We start from the raw sequence: 20,777 nt of genomic DNA on the forward strand, positions 1-20,777 counted from the left end.
TTGCTTTGCCTCGCTTAAATATTTCACCTGCACAGGGTCGCTATATTCGTCTAGAATTTCTAAGCCGACACCGACGCACGTGACACTCGATATGTTAATCGTTTTCCACTTGGTCTGAATGAGATTGTCTTTATACATTATTCGTTACCTACAACGTAAAAAGAAACTCCTATCTCTTCTATGACCAACTTTTGGTTGGTTCAACCATTTACCTGTCAACCAATGAGTTGATGTTATTAACAAACATTTCCGACTGGACAGTTTGTGAAATCGCTTGTTGTGAATATTAATCACCATTTGTTAGAAATAACTTTCCTTATGACGGCCTTTTCCGGGAATAAAAAAGAATTAAATTTTTTTTGCAGCAGGTGAATATTTTTCCAGCTGAGATATGTTGTGATGCGTTGATGCTGCTTTCGGGCATATCGCCGATTACACCCTCAGCACAGTGCCCACGAGCCTCAAGTCGTGATTATGATGTTTCGAGACCATTGTTTCTTCTCCTTGACAAAAAGAAAATTGGTTTTGAAGACAGGAAATAGCCCAGTAACTGTCTCAATTATCTCCGTGGACACCCGAACAGCGCCGTAAGGCAAGGGATAAAGGAGGCAGTGAAAGAAGAAAGGAAGAAATAGGCGCCGTACTGGCGGGCTCCGGAATAATTTCGGCCACCTGGGGATATTTAACCTGCACTGACATCGCACAGCACACAGCCGTCTTTTGCGTTTCGCCTCCATCGAAACGCGACAGCCACGGTCGGGTTCGAACCCGGGTACTCCGGCTCAGTACACACGCGCCGTGTTGCGCTTTTGGAGAGGTTTCGGAATCCCACGTTGCGTTGTCTGGTAAAGATACGCATGTGTAGACGCGCGGAAAGCAAGTTTGCTTTATTTTGTTTTCTGTTGCTTCATTGCTCAACTCCTTGATATGATTATCTGCCTCAGACAGGAAAACGTCGGCGGCGGCGCGCCGATAAGTTTCCGGCGGCAGCGGCGGCGGCGCGGCGATCAATTTGCGGCGGTGGCGCAGGGAGGGCAGTCGGCGGCGGCGCGCCGATGCCTCGGCGCATACCTCTGGAGTCTGGCGCTCGCAGATTGACGCCGGGGTATGCGCTGCACGTGGAGAGCACGTGAGCAGGACACACTTGAGCATGACTGACTCTGCTAATCACATCACGCGGTCGCGTTCCCTCTCAACTCCGTCGGATGGAAAGCGCAAGCCATTTGTGTCGCGGCTAACGGGCAGCGAATCTCCCACCTGTGCGTGCAAGTAGGAAGAGTTTTTCTTTTGGACAACCGAGCAGTGCGGAGGTTGCATCCGCAGTCTGTCGCCTTTCCTTGCTTCGTGAGCTTCATTTGATCGGGCTCCCTAGTACTATAAGCTTTGTCGCTTCGAACATTTTTCTTCGTGACCCGTCATGTGTTACTGACGTCGGTGCGGTTACAGTTAAGGCGGTTGTTTACTTGTGCTAGCGACCTTCTGAATGTCAACAGTGCCCGGAAAACCTTACGGATATTTCGTGAGCTTCGTCTACTCCGTGTCCTGAGCCCCTTTCTTCATTTCAGCAGTGCTGGTCATATCAGCCCTTTGACGTCGAGTCCCTACAAGCGTTAGTGACATCGGAGCAGTGACAGATACTGCGGTGCTTGTTTTTGTGCTACTGAACTTCGAAATGAGCAGTTCAGACGTCCCTCACTGACTGCTTCAAGCACTGCTACCTTCGTACGCGTACTCGGGCACCATCGGTCGTTTCTGCGCCGCGGATTGCGAGCAATGGTTCAGTCATGCATTTGTGTTGACGAAGCCAGTACTGTCATTGGCCCACTGATGACCTGATATCATGGAAATTGATTGTGCAAGTGTACGCTAAATGAGTTTCTTTACTGCGGCATATATTAGCATGGACAATGATGGCAGTTGCCTCGTGGTGATTTGTTCCCTTATGTTTACAAAAACGTTGTGCAGTTTGATGCAGTTGAAAACGATGTTAACGTAAAGCGTACATGTGTTTAATTGCGAGCGTTCGATCTCCACGCAGTCTCCTACTGTAAATATTAAATGCAGCGTTTGAGCTAAATGTAACACGTCTTGTAGCCGCCGCGGTGGTTCGATGGTTGTGGTACTCATCTGCTGACCCGAAAGACGCGTGTTCGATCCCGGCCGTGGTTGCCGAATTTCCATGGAGGTGAGATTCTAGAGGCCCGTGTACTGTGCGATGTCATTGCACGCTAAAGAACCCCAAGTGGAAGAAATTTCCGGAGCCCCCCAACTGCGGCGTCCCTCACAGCCTGAGCCCGTTTAGGACGTTAAACCTCACAAAACCAAACCAACGCGACACCTCTTTTGCGTCGAGAGAGGTTTATATGTGAATTGCATTGTATGATGATAAGATATCTGTTTTATTTTCAGGAGGAATACTGATTTTGACTGAAAGTAACTCTGATATGAACCAGACTGGTGTCAATAAAAAAACTATGCAAATATGTTGTCAATTTTTTTCACATTGGCCCACCGCCGCGGCTAACATTGTTGGCCAGCAGCGAGGACGATGTTAACATACCGCGCCAGCAAACGAAAGACTACTAAAATCAAGGTAATGCCTGGCCGCGGGTGGAGCAGGCGGACAACTATACATCCGGCCCCCTCCCCTATCGGACCCGCTTCCGAGCCAGTCCGCTGATATGACATATCAGCGCGCGTGAGAAGCTGCAAAGCGAACACCTCCCTGCGCCAGCCTTTTTCAGTCGTCTCTTTCTGCATAGATAAAAATGCTGCATGATGTCATCTATCTGTAATCACGTATGTGCCGAGCGCATGCAGAGTACATCGGCTTCACGCGGGGAGATCGTCCCGACGCCGCAGCAGCGCATTGCGTAAAAGACTCAAATCACACAGAATGCTTACAACACTCTTTGCATTGAGAAAGCACGGACTTCTGGCCTTGTTTGTCAGTTATGTTTTAACTTGTCTTAATTACTTTGTGTACACGATGCTTACCTGTTTGTATGGCAAATTTTGGAGGAGGGTGGGTCAAATTTGGAGGCCAGCATCGTGCTGGGCACACTCAAAGTATTTCGGCAGTGATTTTGGTTCAAATCGGCCGAGGTCAAATTGCGGCAGCTTGGGGTGGGAAAAACTTTGAAGGCGGATGGGCCATATTTTCTGGCCACCATTGTGTTGGGTTCCCTCAAGTTAGGTTGATCATCAATTTGGTTCCATATCGGCCGAGGCCAAATTTTGGGGCTTATGGTGAGCGAAAGTTTGGGTGTGGCTTAGTGAAATTTGGAAGCGACCATCCTGTTGGGCACACTCGAATCATATTGCAATCCAATTTTTGTCTAAATCAGCTGAGACGAAATTTTGGGTGGTTGAGGTGGCCCAAATTTCGGGGATGGGTGGGTGATATTTTGGAACAACCATCCTGTTGTGCGTACTCGAATCATGTTGAACACCAGTTTTTGTCCAAATCAGCTGAGGCCAAATTTCGGTGGTTGAGGTGGGCCACATTATGGGGGTGGGTAAGTGAAATATTGGAACAACCAGCCGGTCGTCCAAACTCGAATCAGGTTGCACACCAATTTTGGTCCCAATCAGCAGAGGTCATGTTTCGGGGATTGTGTTAAGCCAGATTTTGCGGGTGCGTGGAAGAAATTTGGGAGTCACCATCATAACGGGCACACTCGAATCAGGTCGCGCACAAATTTTGGCCCAAATGGCCGAGGGCAAATTTCGGCAGTTGAGGTCCAGATTTTGGGGTTGGCTGGGTGAAATTTGGGAGCCACCATCGTGTTGGCCACATTCGAATAATGTTGCACGCCAATTTCTGTCCAGATCAGCCGAGGCGAAAATTAGATGGTTGAGGTGAATCAATTTGGGGTGGATGGGGGAAATTTTGGAACAACCATCCTGCTGTGCACACTGGAGTCAGGTTGCACACAAGTTTTTGTCGAAATCGGCCGAGGCCAAATTTCGTGTGTAGAGGTGGACCTGATTTTGGGGGTGGGTGGATGAAATTTGGGAGCCATCATCATAATGGGCACACTCAAATCATGTCGCGCACAAATTTTGGTCCAAACCTGCCGAGGCCAAATTTCGGCGTTTGAGGTGGCCCAGATTTTAGTGGTGGGTGGGTGAAATTTGGGAGCCACCATCGTGTTGGGCACACTCCAATTACGTTGCACACCAATTTTGGTCCCAATCAGCTGAGGTCAAATTTCGGGAATTGTGTCAGATCGGATTTTGGGGGTGCGTATTCCAAAAATCTGGGCCACCGTCGTGTTGGCCATAATGAAATTAGTTTAGACACCAATTTAGGCGCAAATCGGCCGATGTCAAATTTTGGGTTGGGGTGGGTGGGCCAAATTTGGGGGCCACCTTCGTTACGGGCACACTTAAATTTGGTTGGACACCAATTTTGGTTCAAATCGGCTGAGGTCAAATTTTGGATGTTGGTTGGCCAAATTTGAGGCCACCATCGTGTTCGGCGCGCTCAAATTAGTTTTAGGACCAGTATCGGTTCAAATCGGCAGAGGTGAAATTTCAGGATTGGGGCTGACCAAATTTGGTGGCCACCGTCGCGTTGGGCGCAAGAAGTTATGTTGGACATCAATTTTGGTCCAAATCGACCAATGCCAAATTTTGGGAGTGATGTGGACCAACTTTTGCGGCTGAATGGGGCACATTTGGTGTCTGCAATCGTGTTGGGCACACTGAAATTAGGTTGGATATCAATTTCGCTCCCAGATAAGTTAGTGCCGCGAAATATCCGTTATAATTATCGTTGTCCCCTTCCGCAGTTATTTTTTTCTCGCCCTCCTAATCTACCTTCAGCGCCAGTGACCATTGAATGACTATGGCAACACGTTCCTTCCTCCCTGGCCGCATCGTGAGCGATTTAGAATAAAATAAAAAATGATTCGCCGTCTGCGACGAGACCTTCCCGAAAATGTGAGAGGAGGAAAGCGCCACCACAGCGCCACTAGTGGAGTGGAGAGGTACTAACGTTCTGGCGCTTAACTGCGCTACTAGATGCCGCTGGGAGGTGATTCGCGAGGCAGCCGCTGACGCTCGCAGATTGACGCCAAGTTGTGTGCGGCACGTGTAGAGCACGTGAGCAGGACACACTTCGCCATGATTGGGTCGGTGATAATACCACGCGATCGCGCTTCCAGCCCACTCCGTGTCGCGGCTGACAGACAGCGCCTCTCTCATCTGTGGGTACAAGGAACAGCCTTCCTGTTTGCGGCGGCTCCATGCGCAGTCTGTGGCCTTTCCTTGCTTCGTGAGCTTCACGTGCTTCGTTTGCTCGGGCCCTCTCTCAGGATTTGTCGCTTTGAAACGCGTTCTTCATGATCCGTCATGCGTTATTAGACGTTTTTAGCGTACCGGAGACGTATACCGGTTTACCGCACTCCGCCTGCGCAGTGGCATTCTTGGGGCGAGTTGGAGCCACTACGCGTGCGCTGGAGGGGTCCACTAACCCGATATGTCTCCGGTGTACTAAAACCGTCTATTGACGTCGGTGCAGTGAGTTAGTGTGTTTTCTGTTCTTGTCCTAGCAATCTTCGAAGTACCGAACAGTGCACGGAAAACCTTACGGATATTTCATGAGCTGCGTACGCCCCGCGTCCTGAGCCGCCGTTTTCAACTCGCCAATGTAGGTCATTTAAGCCCTTTGACGTCTTGTCCCTACATGTGTTAGTGATATCGGAGCAGTGACGGCTACGATGGTGCTTGTTTTTGTGCTATCCACCTTCGAAATAAACTGTGCATGGCGACCCTCGATGAATTCCGACTAATACTGCTACCTTCGTACGCGTTCTCAGGCCCCACCGGCCGTTTCTGTTCAGGGGATCGCGAGCTATGGTTCAGTCATGCCAATGGTGCTGACGGAGCTGGTATTGTCATTGCTCCGCTGATAGGTTGATATCATGGAAATTGATATATAAGCCAGGCCTCGATTGTTCTCACTGTATCGGTGGTTGCGGAGAAGTTGATCAGGCCTCGACGATTCAATCCTTCAGGCTGTTCATGAGTTTAAAACGGCTAACGTTATCGATTTGTTGGAGGCTTTGTACCGCGTGGAAATCACGTTCAGGGAACTCTTGCTTGCCAGTATGCGACGGGACTTCCGAAACTAATGTGATCGCTGCATTTCATCAATACGCGGATCTCACCAGGTGTAATAGTCTTGATTTCGACCTTCCAACGTCCGTATTGCTTCATTGCAGTCGCTTCTTCCTGAGCCATGTGGAGGGGTCCGGTCTCGGCAGATATAAATATTGGTACCATGAGGTTGTGAATGGATGTACCCACCAGCGTTTATATTCCCGAATTGGGTACAAGCTATCTTATGAGGTCTATCTTATCTGTCTCCTCCAGCCACCATCCTATCTTGTTATTATCTACACGACGCCCTATGGCCACCACAGCGCCAATAGTGTAGTAGAGAAGTACTAACGTTCTGGAGCTTGACTGCGCTACGAGATGCCGCTAGGAGGCGATTCTCGGGGCTTCCGCTGACGCTCGGAGACTGACGCCAGGGTATGTGCGGCACGTAGAGAGCACGTTAGCAGGACACACTTCACCATGATTGGTTGGGCGATAATACCACGTGGGCATTCTGTCGCCTTTTCTTGCTTCGCATGCTTCATGCACCCCGTTTCCATCGGCCCTCTCTCAGGCTTTGTGCTTCGGACCTTTTTCTTCGTTATCCGTCATGTGCTACTTATGTCGGTGCAGTTACAGTTAAGGCGGTTTTTCACTTGTGCTAGCGACCTTCCAAATGCCAACAGTGTCCGGATAACCGTACGGATATTTCGTGAGCTTCGTCCACTCCATGTCCTGAGCCCCCGTCTTCATCTCAGCTGTGCTGGTCATTTCAGCCCTTTGACGCCGCGTCCATACATGGGTTAGTGATATCGGAGCAGTGACAGATACGGCGGTGCTTGTTTTTGTGCTAGCGAACTTCGAAATGAGCAGTTCAAAGCGACCCTCACTGACAGCGGCAAGCACTAGTGCTACCTTCGTACGCGTTCTCGGGCATCATCGGTCGTTTCTGCGCCGTGGATCGCGATCTATGGTCCAGTCATGCATTTGTGTCGACGAAGCCGGTATTGTCATTGGTCCACTGATGAATTAATATCATGGAAACAGATTAAGCAACTGTATGCTAAATGAGTTTCTTTACTGCGGCGTATAATAGCATGGGTAATGATGGCCGTTGCCTCGTGGCGGTTTGTTTCCTTACGTTTTCAAGAACGATATGCAGATCGTTACAATTCAAAACGTTGTAACGTAGACCGTGCGCTAGTTTAATTGCGTTCACTCAGTATGCACGGAATGTTGTGCTGAAAATGTTTAACGCACCGTTTGAGCAAAACGAAACACCTCTTCTGCGTCGGATAGGCTTATATGTGCATTGTATTGTATGCTGATAAGATATGTTTTATTTTCAGGAGGAGTACTTCTTTTCGACTGAAAGCAACTTTGATACGAACGGGACGGATGTCAATAAAAAATAGTATGCAAAATACGTTCTCAATTTTTTTCACATTGGCCCACCGCTACGGTTAACATTGTTGACCCCCAGCACGAACGATGTTAACATACCACACCAGCAAAGAAGACTGTGCTAAAATCAAGGCAATGCCCGGCCGCGGACGGCGCAGGCGGATAACGACACATCCGGCCACCTCCACTATCGGACCCGCTTTCGAGCCAGTCCGTTGATGTGACATCAGCGCGTGTGGAAGAGATACGAAGCGAACACACTCCCTGCGCCAGAGTGTTTAAGTCGTCTTTTTCCGCACGGATACGAATGATGTGTCTTGTTCTCGATCTGTACCGCTGTATGTGCTGAGCGCGCCCAAACGCATAGCGAGTTCACACGCTTCGCGCAGGGAGGTATTCCCTACGCCGCAGCAGCGCATTGCGCAAGTCGCAAATGAGAGAGAATGTTTACAACGTTCTATACTGTGCTAAAGCACGAGCTTCTCGTCTTGTTTGGTACGTTTTAACTTGTGCTCGAGACTTACCTGATTGCTAGCAATTTTTAGAAGTGGAGTGGACGAATTTGGTGGCCAGCATCGGTTTGGGCACACTCAGATAGTTTGGACACCTGCTTTGTTCAAAATCGGCCGAAGCAAACTTCACGGGTGGCTTGGCCCAAATTTCGAGTGGGCCATCTTTGGTGCTCGCCATTGTGTTGCGCACACTCAAATTAGGTTGGACATCAGTTTTGGGCCCAATCGGCTGAGGTCAAATTTCGGGAATGGGGGTAGGCCAGATTTTCGGAGAACGGTGGTGCAAATGTGCGGCCACCGTAGTGGACGCACCCAGATTAGTTTGGACGCCAATTTTGGTCTAAATCGGCCGAGTCAAAATGTCGGGGGTTGAGGTGGGCCAAATTTTGGGGGTGGGTGACTGACATTTTGGAACAACCATCCTGTTGTGCACACTCGAATCAGGTTGCACACCAATTTTGGCCAAAATCGGCCGAGGTCCAAATTCAGGTGTTGAGGTGGGCCAGATTTTGGGGGCACGTGGGTGAAATTTTGGAGCCATCATCATGTTGGGCACACTCGAATCAGGTTGCAGGCCAATTTTGGTCTCAATCGGCCGAGGCCTAATTTCGGGGTTTGGGTGGGTGGAGGAAGCCTGGGAGCCACCATCGTGTTGGGCAGACCGGAATCAGGTTCCACACCAATTTGGGTACAAATCGGTCGAAGCCAAATTTTGTTTGGCCAGATTTTGGGGGTGGGTAGGTGAAATTTGGGAGTCACCATCGTGCTGGGCACACCCGAATTAGGTTCCACACCAAATTTTGTCCAAATCGGCTGAGGCGAAGTTTTGGGGGGAAGGGCGTAGGCCCAAATTTTAGGGGTAGGTTGGCCGAATTTGTTAGCCACCACCGTGGTGGGAATACTCAATTATGGGGGTTTCCATTTTTTCCCTCTCCTTTCTTGTTTTCTTCTTTTTATGTTCACGTGGTGCACATAAAAGATACGATTTTGCTGGGGTCTGAACCTCCTGTTTGGTGCTCTCACAATAAAATAACGCCTGATGTCTCGCGCTATGCCCCCCCCCCCCCCCCCCCCTTCCCCTGGAAGGTTGGCGAACACAGAGCCGCGACAGTCAGCTGGGAGAAGCGTCGCTCTCCGGTCTTCCACGTCCTCGCCTTCTACAAGCCTGTTCGCCACGCTGAAGGAACACTTGACCTGGTGACAGCTGCCGCTAACTATGCCCCTGATGCCTCGTTGATAAATAAAAAAAGGTCACCGGCGGGGACTCAGTGGTCATGGCGCTCGGCTGCTGACCCGGAAGACGCTGGTTCGATCCCGGCCGCGGCGGTCGAATTTCGATGCAGGCGAAATTCTAGAGGCCCGTGTACTGTGCGATGTCAGTGCACGTTAAAGAACCCCAGGTGGCTGAAATTTGTGGAGCCCTTCCCTACGGCGTCCCTCATAGCCTGAGTCGCTTAGGGACGTTAAACCCCCATCAACCGTAAACTAAATTAAAAAAAGGTGCTCTATTCTCCCTACGGCGACACGTCGGCGGCGGCCAGTCCGAAGGCAAGTGGAGCATTCAACCCTTGCCTCCTAAGCACCGCCTCTGGTGTCCTCGCAAGTTCATTTAAGTCAGACGCTTGCACCAGCGACGTACCGGCGACGTAGTCGCTCAGCGGCCAGAAAACCTCCCTGTCATCCCCCATACTTTGTTGCATGCGCGCCACAATGAGCCCGTCGGCTGACAAACTTTACTGATAGCTTATAAAGCATGCCACGTGCTCGCCAGGAAAACACAAAGCTCTAGACGCTGGGAGCTTACCGCGCAGCTTTTGCTCCATCGTTAGAGAAACCTCTTGCTCACACTGGCCACTAAGAGACACGGGATATAACGAATATATATTTTAGACGCTGATGTGAAGGATGATTACTAAGTAAAATGCGTCTAAGACTTAAGTTCATAGCTGTCCAGCGCAGGGCCAAAGAAAGGGAGAGGATTCTATATCGGGGAGATTGAAATATATTGCACACAACGGCTAGTCGCTGAAGTGTTACATGCATATACATAAAGCGTGCAAAATCCACTTGCAAAATACAAAAAGACGATGTACTGTCCGCACATAATCCGTGCGAGACAATAACCCGAGGTGGCCTAAATTAATTTGTAGCCATAGCTAATGAAGAACATAAAATGAACGACGAAAAGTGAAATGTTGAATCAGGGGATATGTTTGTCACGAACAATTATTAACGCTCGTAACCCTGCGAAAAACGCTCTTGTTTATCGGAGCAAAAATATTTATTTCGTTGATGGGGAGCCACTGCTTCTTGCGAAAGCTCCCACGCTTTCTTTGTGCTGTCATAAAATCTAGGCAGCCATTTTGATGCCACTTCTTGCAGTCAAACGCGCAAAACCACGACGTAGCGTAAGAGCACATCACAGAAAGCATAATGGACAACGTTCGCTACGCATTGATCAGGAGGAAAATTGCGGACACGAAAAAAAAAAACGCAACGAAAACAGTGGCAGTCCGTGTTTCACAAGGGAACGGAGGGTCAGAACCAGTCGTGATCTAGAAACGTGACAGAAAAATTGTACGCGCGGAGGGCTCGCACAGGGGGGAGGAGGTAGCGTGGTGTGGCGGAGTTATGCCTGTTATCTGCCTGTTAGGCCCCTCTGTACTATCAGCTAGCGCTGGAGGCAATAGGGACGCCCCTTATCGGAAGTGATAGCCAGGCAAACTCCGCCTCCAGAGGCGATAACGACCTTGGCGATAAGCTATATATAAACACTATGCGCTCCATTCACTTCACTACGAGCCATCATCAGTAGCAACGCGCCAAAGTTGAAACCCGGACTTTTCTCGACATGGCTTCGTGTGGCGAGACTTGGAAGCAGCAATGCAACTCTCGAGACGCCAGCGGTAGAAGCTTCAGTCCAGGTGCGGTCCCTTTCTCTCTGCGGACACTATGCCCCTGAGTTCCGATTGTTGCGATCGGAAGATGCTAATACTATTATTGGCAATTAAGTATTAATTTCGGCCATCCGCTTTACTTCTGAAGCTGCAGAGTTATGCTGTCCGGAAGAGGCTATAAATTAGTATTTACTAGACTCTTCAAGCATACCGTAGACGTATTAGCGTAGACGTGTACACCGTTTTACCGGACGACTCCTGCGCAGTGGCACGGGTGCGGCCGGGTGGAGTCACTGCCCGTGGACAGCGGGCGTCCGGTAAAGCCTGGACTACATGTAGGCGAAAACTCACGCGAACGCGAAGGCGACGGCGGCAAGCGACGAGCGACGCCGTCGCGCGAAGCAAAATGCATGTGTCGCTTGCCGTGTCGCTCGGATCTGCACCCACAGAAAACTTCGCTCGTCGCCCAGAAGTCCCCCACGCGACTGGCCAATCAGAGCCCCCCAAAGCCGTTTCCGGTTTGTCCACGGTTTCTCACGGGTACATCTCACGAACCCCGCCCGTCGTCTTGGTCATCGCCACCGTCGATAAAATATTTGGTTTTGTAGCTGACAGGCAGACCCGCGTGATGTAAATAATTAAAACAATCTACTTGTTGGGTGCGGAGGGCTAACAGCATTTGGAGCGGGCTACGCGAGCGGGCGTACTGCAGGGAGAGATGCTTGTCGAGCCGCGGGTACCGACCGGCGTTCGATCCACCGTGCCGCTGCGCTCCAACTGTGCAGAAACACTAGCGGCGCGCATTCTGACTGGTAAATTATAGTTTGCTCACTTACAATCAAACTGCGGTAACAGTTTATGGGAGTGTTTTTACTAAGCCGGAGTGCACAGGCACCGAACGAAAGCACACCTCCCCCGTGAACCCGTGATGTGACTTCGTCTCCGCGAGCACGCCTTTGTCTATCTCCACTGCCGCTACACCGCTGCCGTAGAGGAAATATTCCTTTGGCCCTGACTATGAGGCACACTCACAAAATTTTAAGAGAGAGGACAGGTTGCGGGCGTGTTTCTAAGCTTGAGTGCTCAAAGCACGGAGTCCGCTGCGCACGTCGCGGGTTCGCGTCGCCTGCCGCCTTCGCTTGCATGGAGGTTGACCACAAGCGACGGAGCAAACGCCAGCCGCCGCCGTCGCCTTCGCGTTCGAGTGAGTTTTCGCATACATGGAGTCCAGGTGTAAAACGGTGTACACGTCTACGCTAATACGTCTCCGGTATGCTTAAAGAGTTTATTGATCACATAATGACACCTTTTGGCCATAGCGTAACGAAATTACATTGTTGCGTAACTTGTTTGCCTGGGATAAACTGCGGTATCTCTGTTACGTATATCCCTTTCGCTCATCTAGTTTCCGGAAGAACTGCATCTTGTCATGGCTCACTGGACACATCGCGTCGGCTTGACACGAAAGAGAGCGCACCCTCGGAAGGAAGCAGTGGATGGGGTACGTTACTTGCGCACCCGTTTTATTACTGTACCGAACAAATTCACCTGTTCCGTCTTAACGCAATTTCGTACGTGCTGTCCTTGTATACGCACACAAGTATCTGTCCATTGCCATTCCTAAAGTAGCCAGAGTCTAGAGTTTTCAATCTGCTCTCGCGCAATCTCTTCTGTATCGATTGCGGTTCTCAGTTTTGCAATGCGTGGAACGTACGCTACTTAAGCGCATCTATTAATGGGAAATCCTGTTTTGGTTCGTATGTCATGCACTGTGTCATGAGCATGCTAACCAAACTGCAGTCATATTTAACATCCTTGAGAGAATATGGTCGCTATAATTCTTAAACGATGTGTGTCAATGACACGGTCGATGATATGTAAATTCGTGGTCTTTGGCATTCAGTGCTTCCAGTCAGCCTACTTCACCCTTGAGATCGGTGGCCACGATGCCTAATTTCTATATTTTTCAATATCCCACCGTATTCTGAGATAGCCGGTATGATTTGCTGGCCGCGTAGGCTTCGTGCAGGCAACCTTTCAGTTAACCGATGTTTCCCGACGCTGTTGACACGCGTCATTCCAGATCTTTGTTCGAAAATAACTGTGGACACTTGTGCTCTGTGCGCAGTTGATTTCCCCCTCGACAGTACACCGTCTGATTCGTCGAGATCCCAGTCGTTCACCCAGGAAATCTCCCAGGTATTTTGTAACCCTGAAAAAAATTTATTAGTGTTACTGGCGCAGGAAGTTTTTAATGTCAATTTTGGAGTGAATTGTTTTTCTCCTTTCAAGACGTTTCAAAGTGAGGCCTTGACCTCTGGTAGACTTAAGTGTTACTCTTGTTGGCCTGCACATTATTGCCCTTAGTCGGGAATATCTAACGCGAGAACAGAGATACTCTTTCATATTGAAAAGTCAAGATGTAAAAATAAAGTAATATTTCCTGTCTATATGAAATCAGTCATTTTAACAGTTTTAGCTTGTAAAATGAGCAAACAAAAAGTTCGTGCGAATACTAAATTTCTCCTCTTCCTTTTACAACAGGTGACTGAAGACATGGGCACTATAACGCGTCCGATTAATATCTGCATCACGAATGGAAACTTTATCTGTGATGCCAGTTCTGGCTTTCAGCTAGATAAGCTGGCTAATATGTTCGGTGATCCGTCTCTGCGACTTGACCCAAGCTTCGTCAACGATCATTGCACCGGGAGTTCGATGACGAGTGCGAAGGTGTGCAAAAGAATTTTCTAACTTTGCGAACAAGTTAATGCTTCTTCTTCCTGTCCCCTCACCTTCATTTCATTTCTCCATTCTGCCTGCTATCCTTTATCTGCTATCTCTTATCCTTCCTTTTTATTATTATTTCAGTAAACCACTACTACTACTTGTTTAAATAAGACAGGTATTGCAGCTAGAATGAGGATGCACGGAATGGAATTTTTAGTCTTAATAGATGTCCATTCATTATATCGAAACTAAATGGTACTAAATCGATCAAGGGTGTGTTAAGGGGTTCTCGTGAGGGGAACCTTGTACGAAAGTCTCTTGGTAATCTAATCTGACCAAATGCTACGGGTCCATTGGGGCAGATCGCTGTGTAATTTAGCATGCCTCACCTCGCTGGAACAGGTTTACCTTTTGCTGCCCAGTGGCGCCATAATCAAAACATTGTACAATGGTGTATTTTTTGAGAGGGAGAGGGTTGGAGATAGCGGAGGATGCACAGGGAATCGGAATGATCGTAGTATCACTGTGGCGCTGGTCTACATAATTTGTTCTCTCTCTTTTTTTTTTCATCTCCTTCAGGGCACACCAAGTAGTCCAATACCGACCAATGAAGCAGTGCGCCATATGAAACGACGCGGAAGCATTTCAAAATATTTTTTTCACTCGTGTTATTTGGCCCAAAAAGAAATATTGTTTTGGACTAAGGCCAGCAGCCGCAATTCAAGTTACTTGCGCCGTAGCAGCGACAACCACTGAGAAACGAATAAAAAACTTTGAACAGAACTACAACTGTCTCATTTTTCTAGTGCGCAAGGAGTGGTCGTCCCAAGTGAAGGTCAGAATGAGACTGGGGCGCAGCGTACCAGGACCAGCCCTGGAAAGGGGCGGTCCAAGTAAGAGAAATGCCAACCGCCGAGAGATGGATAAATGGGCGCATATAAAGGCGGGTGGCCTTAGTGTCCCTATGAAACGGGGCGGTGGGGTACGCTATACCACGCTAGTATTTATTTATTAGTTCTACAGCGTAAATGTCGTCGCACCAAAACTCCGCCGATTTTACCCGCCGCGGTGGCTCAGGGGTTAAGGCGCTCGTCTATTGAGCTGGGGTACCCGGGTTCGAACCCGACCGCGGCGTCTGCGTTTCGATGGAGGCGAAACGCAAAAGGCGCCCGTGTGCTGCACGATGTCAGTACATGCACGTTAAAGATCCACAGGTGGTAGAAAGTATTCCGGAGCCCTCCATTACGGCACCTCTTTCTTCTTTCACACCCACCAGCCTCCTTTCTCTGACGGCGCGGTTAGGGTGTCCACCAATTACAGTTTGATGCACGCCAAGTTTTAGTGCGGAGTCGCAAACGGCAGCACCGCAGCGAGGTATCACGTTCGCGATAATGCAGCTGGTGCTTCGAATCGCTCAGTAAACGACGAGCTGTGTGCCTCACTGGACCAGGCGGCGGTCCGCGTCGTGGAGAGGGAATATGCATTATCTGTAGAGTTCGCAGGCGAAAAGGGAGATAAGCAACAATCTGCGCGCTGCCGATAGCGATGCAGTCTTCCTATTGCATGGCCTGAAGAAACCGAAATCAAAACGCCCGCGCGGGAGAGTGACCCATTCTGCTTGCCGTTTCAATGTCCTCTTCACCATCCGTAAAACTCAGGGATGCAACACCGGTTCATAGTAAGACTACGCCGCAGTTTCTCGGCGGTGAACGCTGTTCATGGAGAAATCTGCCTTAAGCTCAGCTTCTTCCACACCAATTTGGGTACAAATCGGTCGAAGCCAAATTTTGTTGGGCAGATTTTGGGGGTTGGTAGGTGAAATTTGGCAGTCACCATCGTGCTGGGCACACCCGAATAAGGTTCCACACCAATTTTGGTCCAAATCGGCCGAGGCGAAGTTTTGGTGGAAGGGCGTAGGCCCAAATTTTAGGGGTGGGTGGCTGACATTTTAGAACAAGCATCCTGTTGTGCACACTCGAATCAGGTTGCACGCCAATTTTGACCAAAATCGGCCGAGGTCCAAATTCAGGTGTTGAGGTGGGCCAGATTTTGGGGGCACGTGAGTGAAATTTTGGAGCCATCATCGTGTTGGGCACATTCGAATCAGGTTGCGGGCCAATTTTGGTCTCAATCGGCCGAGGCCTAATTTCGGGGTTTGGGGTGGGCCAAATTTTCGGGTGGGTGGAGGAAACCTGGCAGCCATCATCGTGTTGGACAGACCGGAATCATGTTCCACACCAATTTGGGTACAAATCGGTCGAAGCCAAATTTTGTTTGGCCAGATTTTGGGGGTGGGTAGGTGAAATTTGGGAGTCACCATCGTGCTGGGCACACCCGAATTAGGTTCCACACCAATTTTGGTCCAAATCGGCCGAGGCGAAGTTTTGGGGGGAAGGGCGTAGGCCCAAATTTTAGGGGTAGGTTGGCCGAATTTGTTAGCCACCACCGTGGTGGGAATACTATATTATGGGGGTTTCCATTTTTGTCCTCTCCTTTCTTGTTTTATTTTTTTTTATGCTCACGTGGTGCACATAAAAGATACGATTTTGCTAGGGTCTGAACCTCGTGTTTGGTGTTCTCGCACTAAAATAACGCCTGATGTCTCGCGCTATGCCCCCCCCCCCCCTTGGAAGGTTGGCGAACACAGAGCCGCGACAGTCAGCTGGGAGAAGCGTCGCTCTCCGGTCTTCCAGGTCCTCGCCTTCTACAAGCCTGTTCGCCACGCTGAAGGAACACTTGACCTGGTGACAGCTACCCCTAACTAAGCCCCTGATGCCTCGTTTATAAATAAAAAAAGGTCACCGGCGGAGACTCAGTGGTCATGGCGCTCGGCTGCTGACCCGGAAGACGCGGGTTCGACACCAGCCGCGGCGGTCGAATTTCGATGCAGCGAAATTCTAGAGGCCCGTGTACTGTGCGATGTCAGTGCACGTTAAAGAACCCCAGGTCGCTGAAATTTGTGGAGCCCTTCTCTACGGCGTCCCTCATAACCTGAGTCGATTAGGGACGTTAAACCCCCATCAACTGTAAACTAAATTTTAAAAACAGGTGCTCTATTCTACCTACGGCGACACGTCGCCGGCGGCCAGTCCGAAGGCAAGTGGAGCATTCAACCCTTGCCTCCTAAGCACCGCCTCTGGTGTCCTCGCAAGTTCATTTAAGTCAGACGCTTGCACCAGCGACGTACCGGCGACGTAGTCGCTCGGCGGCCAGAAAACCTCCCTGTCACCCCCCATACTTTGTTGCATGCGCGCCACAATGAGCCCGTCGGCTGACAAACTTTACTGATAATTTAGAAAGCATGCCACGTGCTCGCCAGGAAAACACAAAGCTCTAGACGCTGGGAGCATACCGCGCAGCTTTTGCTCCATCGTTAGAGAAACCTCTTGCTCACACTGGCCACTAAGAGACACGGGATATAACGAATATATATCTTAGACGCTGATGTGAAGAATGATTTCTAAGTAAAATGCGTCTAAGACTTAAGCTCATAGTCTTCCAGCGCAAGGCCAAAGAAAGGGAGAGGATTCTATATCGGGGAGATTGAAATACATTGCTTACAACGGCTAGTCGCTGAAGTGTTACATGCATATACATAAAGAGCGCAAAATCCACTTGCAAAATAGAAAAGACAATGTACTGTCCGCACATAATCCCTGCGAGACAAGAACGCCAGGTGGCCTAGATTAATTCGGAGCCATAGCTAATGAAGAGCATTAAATGAACGACGAAAAGTGAAATGTTGAATCAGGGGATATGTTTGTCACGAACAATTATTAACGCTCGTAACCCTGCGAAAAACGCTCTTGTTTATCGGAGCAAAATTATTTATTTCGTTTATGGGGAGCCACTGCTTCTTGCGAAAGCTCCCACGCTTTCTTTGTGCTATCATAAAATCTTGGCAGCCATTTTGATGCCACTTCTTGCAGTCAAACGCGCAAAACCACGATGTAGCGTAAGAGCACATCACAGAAAGCATAGTGGACAACGTTCGCTACGCATTAATCAGGAGGAAAATTGCGGACACGAACAAAAAAAAACGCAACGAAAACAGTGGCGGCCCGTGTTTCACAAGGGAACGGAGGGTCAGAACCAGTCGTGATCTAGAAACGTGACAGAAAAATTGTACGCGCGGAGGGCTCGCACAGGGGGGAGGAGGTAGCGTGGTGTGGCGGAGTTATGCCTGTTATCTGCCTGTTAGGCCCCTCTATACTATCAGCTAGCGCTGTAGGCAATAGCAACGCCCCTTATCGGAAGTGATAGCCAGGCAAACTCCGCCTCCAGAGGCGATAACGACCTTGGCGATAAGCTATATATAAACACTATGCGCTCCATTCACTTCACTACGTGCCGTCATCAGCAGCAACGCGCCAAAGTTCAAACCCGGGCTTTTGTCGACATGGCTTCGTGTGGCGAGACTTGGAAGCAGCAATGCAACTCTCGAGGCGCCAGCGGTAGAAGCTTCAGTCCAGGTGCGGTTCCTTTCTCTCTGCGGACACTATGCCACTGAGTTCTGATTGTTGCGACCGGAAGATGCTTATACTTTTATTGGCAATTAAGTATTACTTTCGGCCATCCGCTTTACTTCTGAAGCTGCAGAGTTATGCTGTCCGGAAGAGGCTATAAATTAGTATTTACTAGACTCTTTAAGCATACCGTAGAGGTGTTAGCGTAGACGTGTACACCGTTTTACGGGGCGACTCCAGCGCATGCGCAGTGGCACGGGTGCGGCCGGGTGGGGCCACTGCCCATGGACAGCGGGCGTCCGGTAAAACGGTGTACACGTCTACGCTAACACGTCTCTGGTATGCTTGAAGAGTCTATTGTTCACATAATGGCACATTTTGGCCATAGCGTAACGAAATTACATTGTTGCGTAACTTGTTTGCCTGGAATAAACTGCCGTAGCTCTGTTAACGTCGCGTGTATCCCTTTCGCTCATCTAGTTTCCGGAAGAACTGCATCTTGTCATGACTCACTGGACACATCGCGTCGGCTTGACACGAAAGAGAGCGCACCTTCGGAAGGAATCAGTGGATGGGGTACGTTAGTTTCGCACCCGTCTTATTACTGTACCGAACAAATTCACCTCTTCCGTCTTAACGCAATTTCGTACGTGCTTACCTTGTACACGCACACAAGTATCTGTCCATTGCCATTCTTAAGGTAGCCAGAGTCCAGAGTTTTCAATCTGCTCTCGCGCGATCTCTTCTGTATCGATTGCGGTTCTCAGTTTTGCAATGCGTGGAACGTACGCTACTTAAGCGCATCTATTAATGGGAAATCCTGTTTTAGTTCGTATGTCATGCACTGTGTCATGAGCATGCTAACCAAACTGCAGTCATATTTAACATCCTTGAGAGAATATGGTCGCTATAATTCTTAAAGGATGTGTGTCAATGGCACGGTCGATGATATGTAAATTAGCGGTCTTTGGTATTCAGTGCTTCCAGTCAGCCTACTTCACCCTTGAGATCGGTGGCCACGATGCCTAATTTCTATATTTTTCAATATCCCACCGTATTCTGAGATAGCCGGTATGATTTGCTGGCCCCGTAGACATCGCGCAGGCAACCTTTCAGTTAACCGATATTTCCCGAGGCTGTTGACGCGCGTCATTCCAGATCTTTGTTCGAAAATAACTGTGGACACTTGTCCTCTGTGCGCAGTTGACTTCCCCCTCGACAGTACACCGTCTGATTCGTCGAGATCACAGTCGTTCACCCAAGACATCTCCCAGGTATATTGTAACCCTGTAGAAAATTTATTAGTGTTGCTCGCGCAGGAAGTTTTTAATGTAAATGTTGGAGGGAATTGTTTTTCTTCTTTCAAGATGTTTCAAAGTGGGGCCTTGACCTCTGGTAGACTTAAGTGTTACTCTTGTTGGCCTGCACATTATTGCCCTTAGTCGGGAATATCTAACGCGAGAACAGAGATACTCTTTCATATTGAAGAGTCAAGATGTAAAAATAAAGTAATATTTCCTGTCTATATGAAATCAGTCATTTTAACAGTTTTAGCTTGTAAAATGAGCAAACAAAAAGTTGGTACCAATACTAAATTTCTCCTCTTCCTTTTACAACAGGTGACTGAAGACGTGGGCACTATAACCCGTCCGATTAATATCTGCATCACGAATGGAAACTTTATCTGCGATGCCAGTTCTGGCTTTCAGCTAGAAAAGCTGGTTAATATGTTCGGTGATCCGTCTCTGCGACTTGACCCAAGCTTCGTCAACGATCATTGCACCGGGAGTTCGATGACGAGTGCGAAGGTGTGTAAAAGAATTTTCTAACTTTGCGAGCAAGTTAATGCTTCTTCTTCCTGTCCCCTCACCTTCATTTCATTTCTCCATTCAGACTGCTATCCTTTATCTGCTATCTCTTATCCTTCCTGTTTATTATTATTTCAATAAACCACTACTACTACTTGTTTAAATAAGACAGGTTTTGCAGCTAGAATGAGGATGCACGTAATGGAATTTTTAGTCTTAATAGATGTGCATTCATTAAATCGAAACTAACTTGTACTAAATCGATCAAGGGTGTGTTAAGGGGTTCTCGTGAGGGGAGCATTGTACGAAAGTCTCTTGGTAATCTAATCTGACCAGATGCTACGGGTCCATTGGGGCAGATCGCTGTGTAATTTAGCATGCCTCACCTCGCTGCAACAGGTTTACCTTTTGCTGCCCAGTGGCGCCATAATCAAAACATTGTACAATGGTGTATTTTTTGAGAGGGAGAGGGTTGGAGATAGCGGAGGCTGCACAGGGAATCGGAATGATCGTAGTATCACTGTTGCGCTGGTCTACATAATTCGTTCTCTCTTTTTTTTTGCATCTCCTTCAGGGCACACCAAGTAGTCCAATACCGGCCAATGAAGCAGTGCGCCATATGAAACGACGCGGAAGCATTTCAAAATATTTTTTTCAGTCGTGTTATTTGGCCCAAAAAGAAATATTGTTTTGGACTAAGGCCAGCAGCCGCAATTCAAGTTACTTGCGCCGTAGCAGCGAAAACCACTGAGAAACGAATAAAAAACTTTGAACAGAACTACAACTGTCGCATTTTTTCTAGCGTGCAAGGAGTGGTCGTCCCAAGTGAAGGTCAGAATGAGACTGGGGCGC

General features: G+C 48.9%; 1 protein-coding gene across 4 annotated transcripts; it reads left to right on the forward strand.

The window, feature by feature from the left end:
- Window positions 1–5,185: 5,185 nt before the first annotated feature.
- Window positions 5,186–20,777, forward strand: LOC144098842 (uncharacterized). 4 transcript variants are annotated; one of them, XR_013307255.1, is made up of 6 exons: window positions 5,186–5,656; window positions 9,111–9,221; window positions 12,327–12,422; window positions 13,050–13,120; window positions 13,466–13,654; window positions 14,231–14,387. XR_013307255.1 is itself a non-coding variant. In XM_077631749.1 (5 exons), the coding sequence occupies exons 1-5, from the start codon at window positions 10,876–10,878 to the stop codon at window positions 20,674–20,676; spliced, it is 606 nt and encodes a 201-aa protein (XP_077487875.1). In that variant the 5' UTR covers window positions 10,166–10,875; the 3' UTR covers window positions 20,677–20,777. The 4 variants fall into 4 exon arrangements, 2 of the variants coding, with proteins under 2 accessions (XP_077487875.1, XP_077487874.1); XM_077631749.1 differs by lacking the exons at window positions 5,186–5,656; window positions 9,111–9,221; window positions 13,050–13,120; window positions 13,466–13,654; window positions 14,231–14,387 and adding exons at window positions 10,166–10,948; window positions 19,321–19,391; window positions 19,737–19,925; window positions 20,500–20,777; XM_077631748.1 differs by lacking the exons at window positions 5,186–5,656; window positions 9,111–9,221; window positions 12,327–12,422; ... (1 more) ...; window positions 13,466–13,654; window positions 14,231–14,387 and adding exons at window positions 17,689–18,123; window positions 18,598–18,693; window positions 19,321–19,391; window positions 19,737–19,925; window positions 20,500–20,777.

Source organism: Amblyomma americanum, chromosome 7 (assembly GCF_052857255.1).
Source record: "Amblyomma americanum isolate KBUSLIRL-KWMA chromosome 7, ASM5285725v1, whole genome shotgun sequence".
Lineage (NCBI taxonomy): Eukaryota > Metazoa > Arthropoda > Arachnida > Ixodida > Ixodidae > Amblyomma > Amblyomma americanum.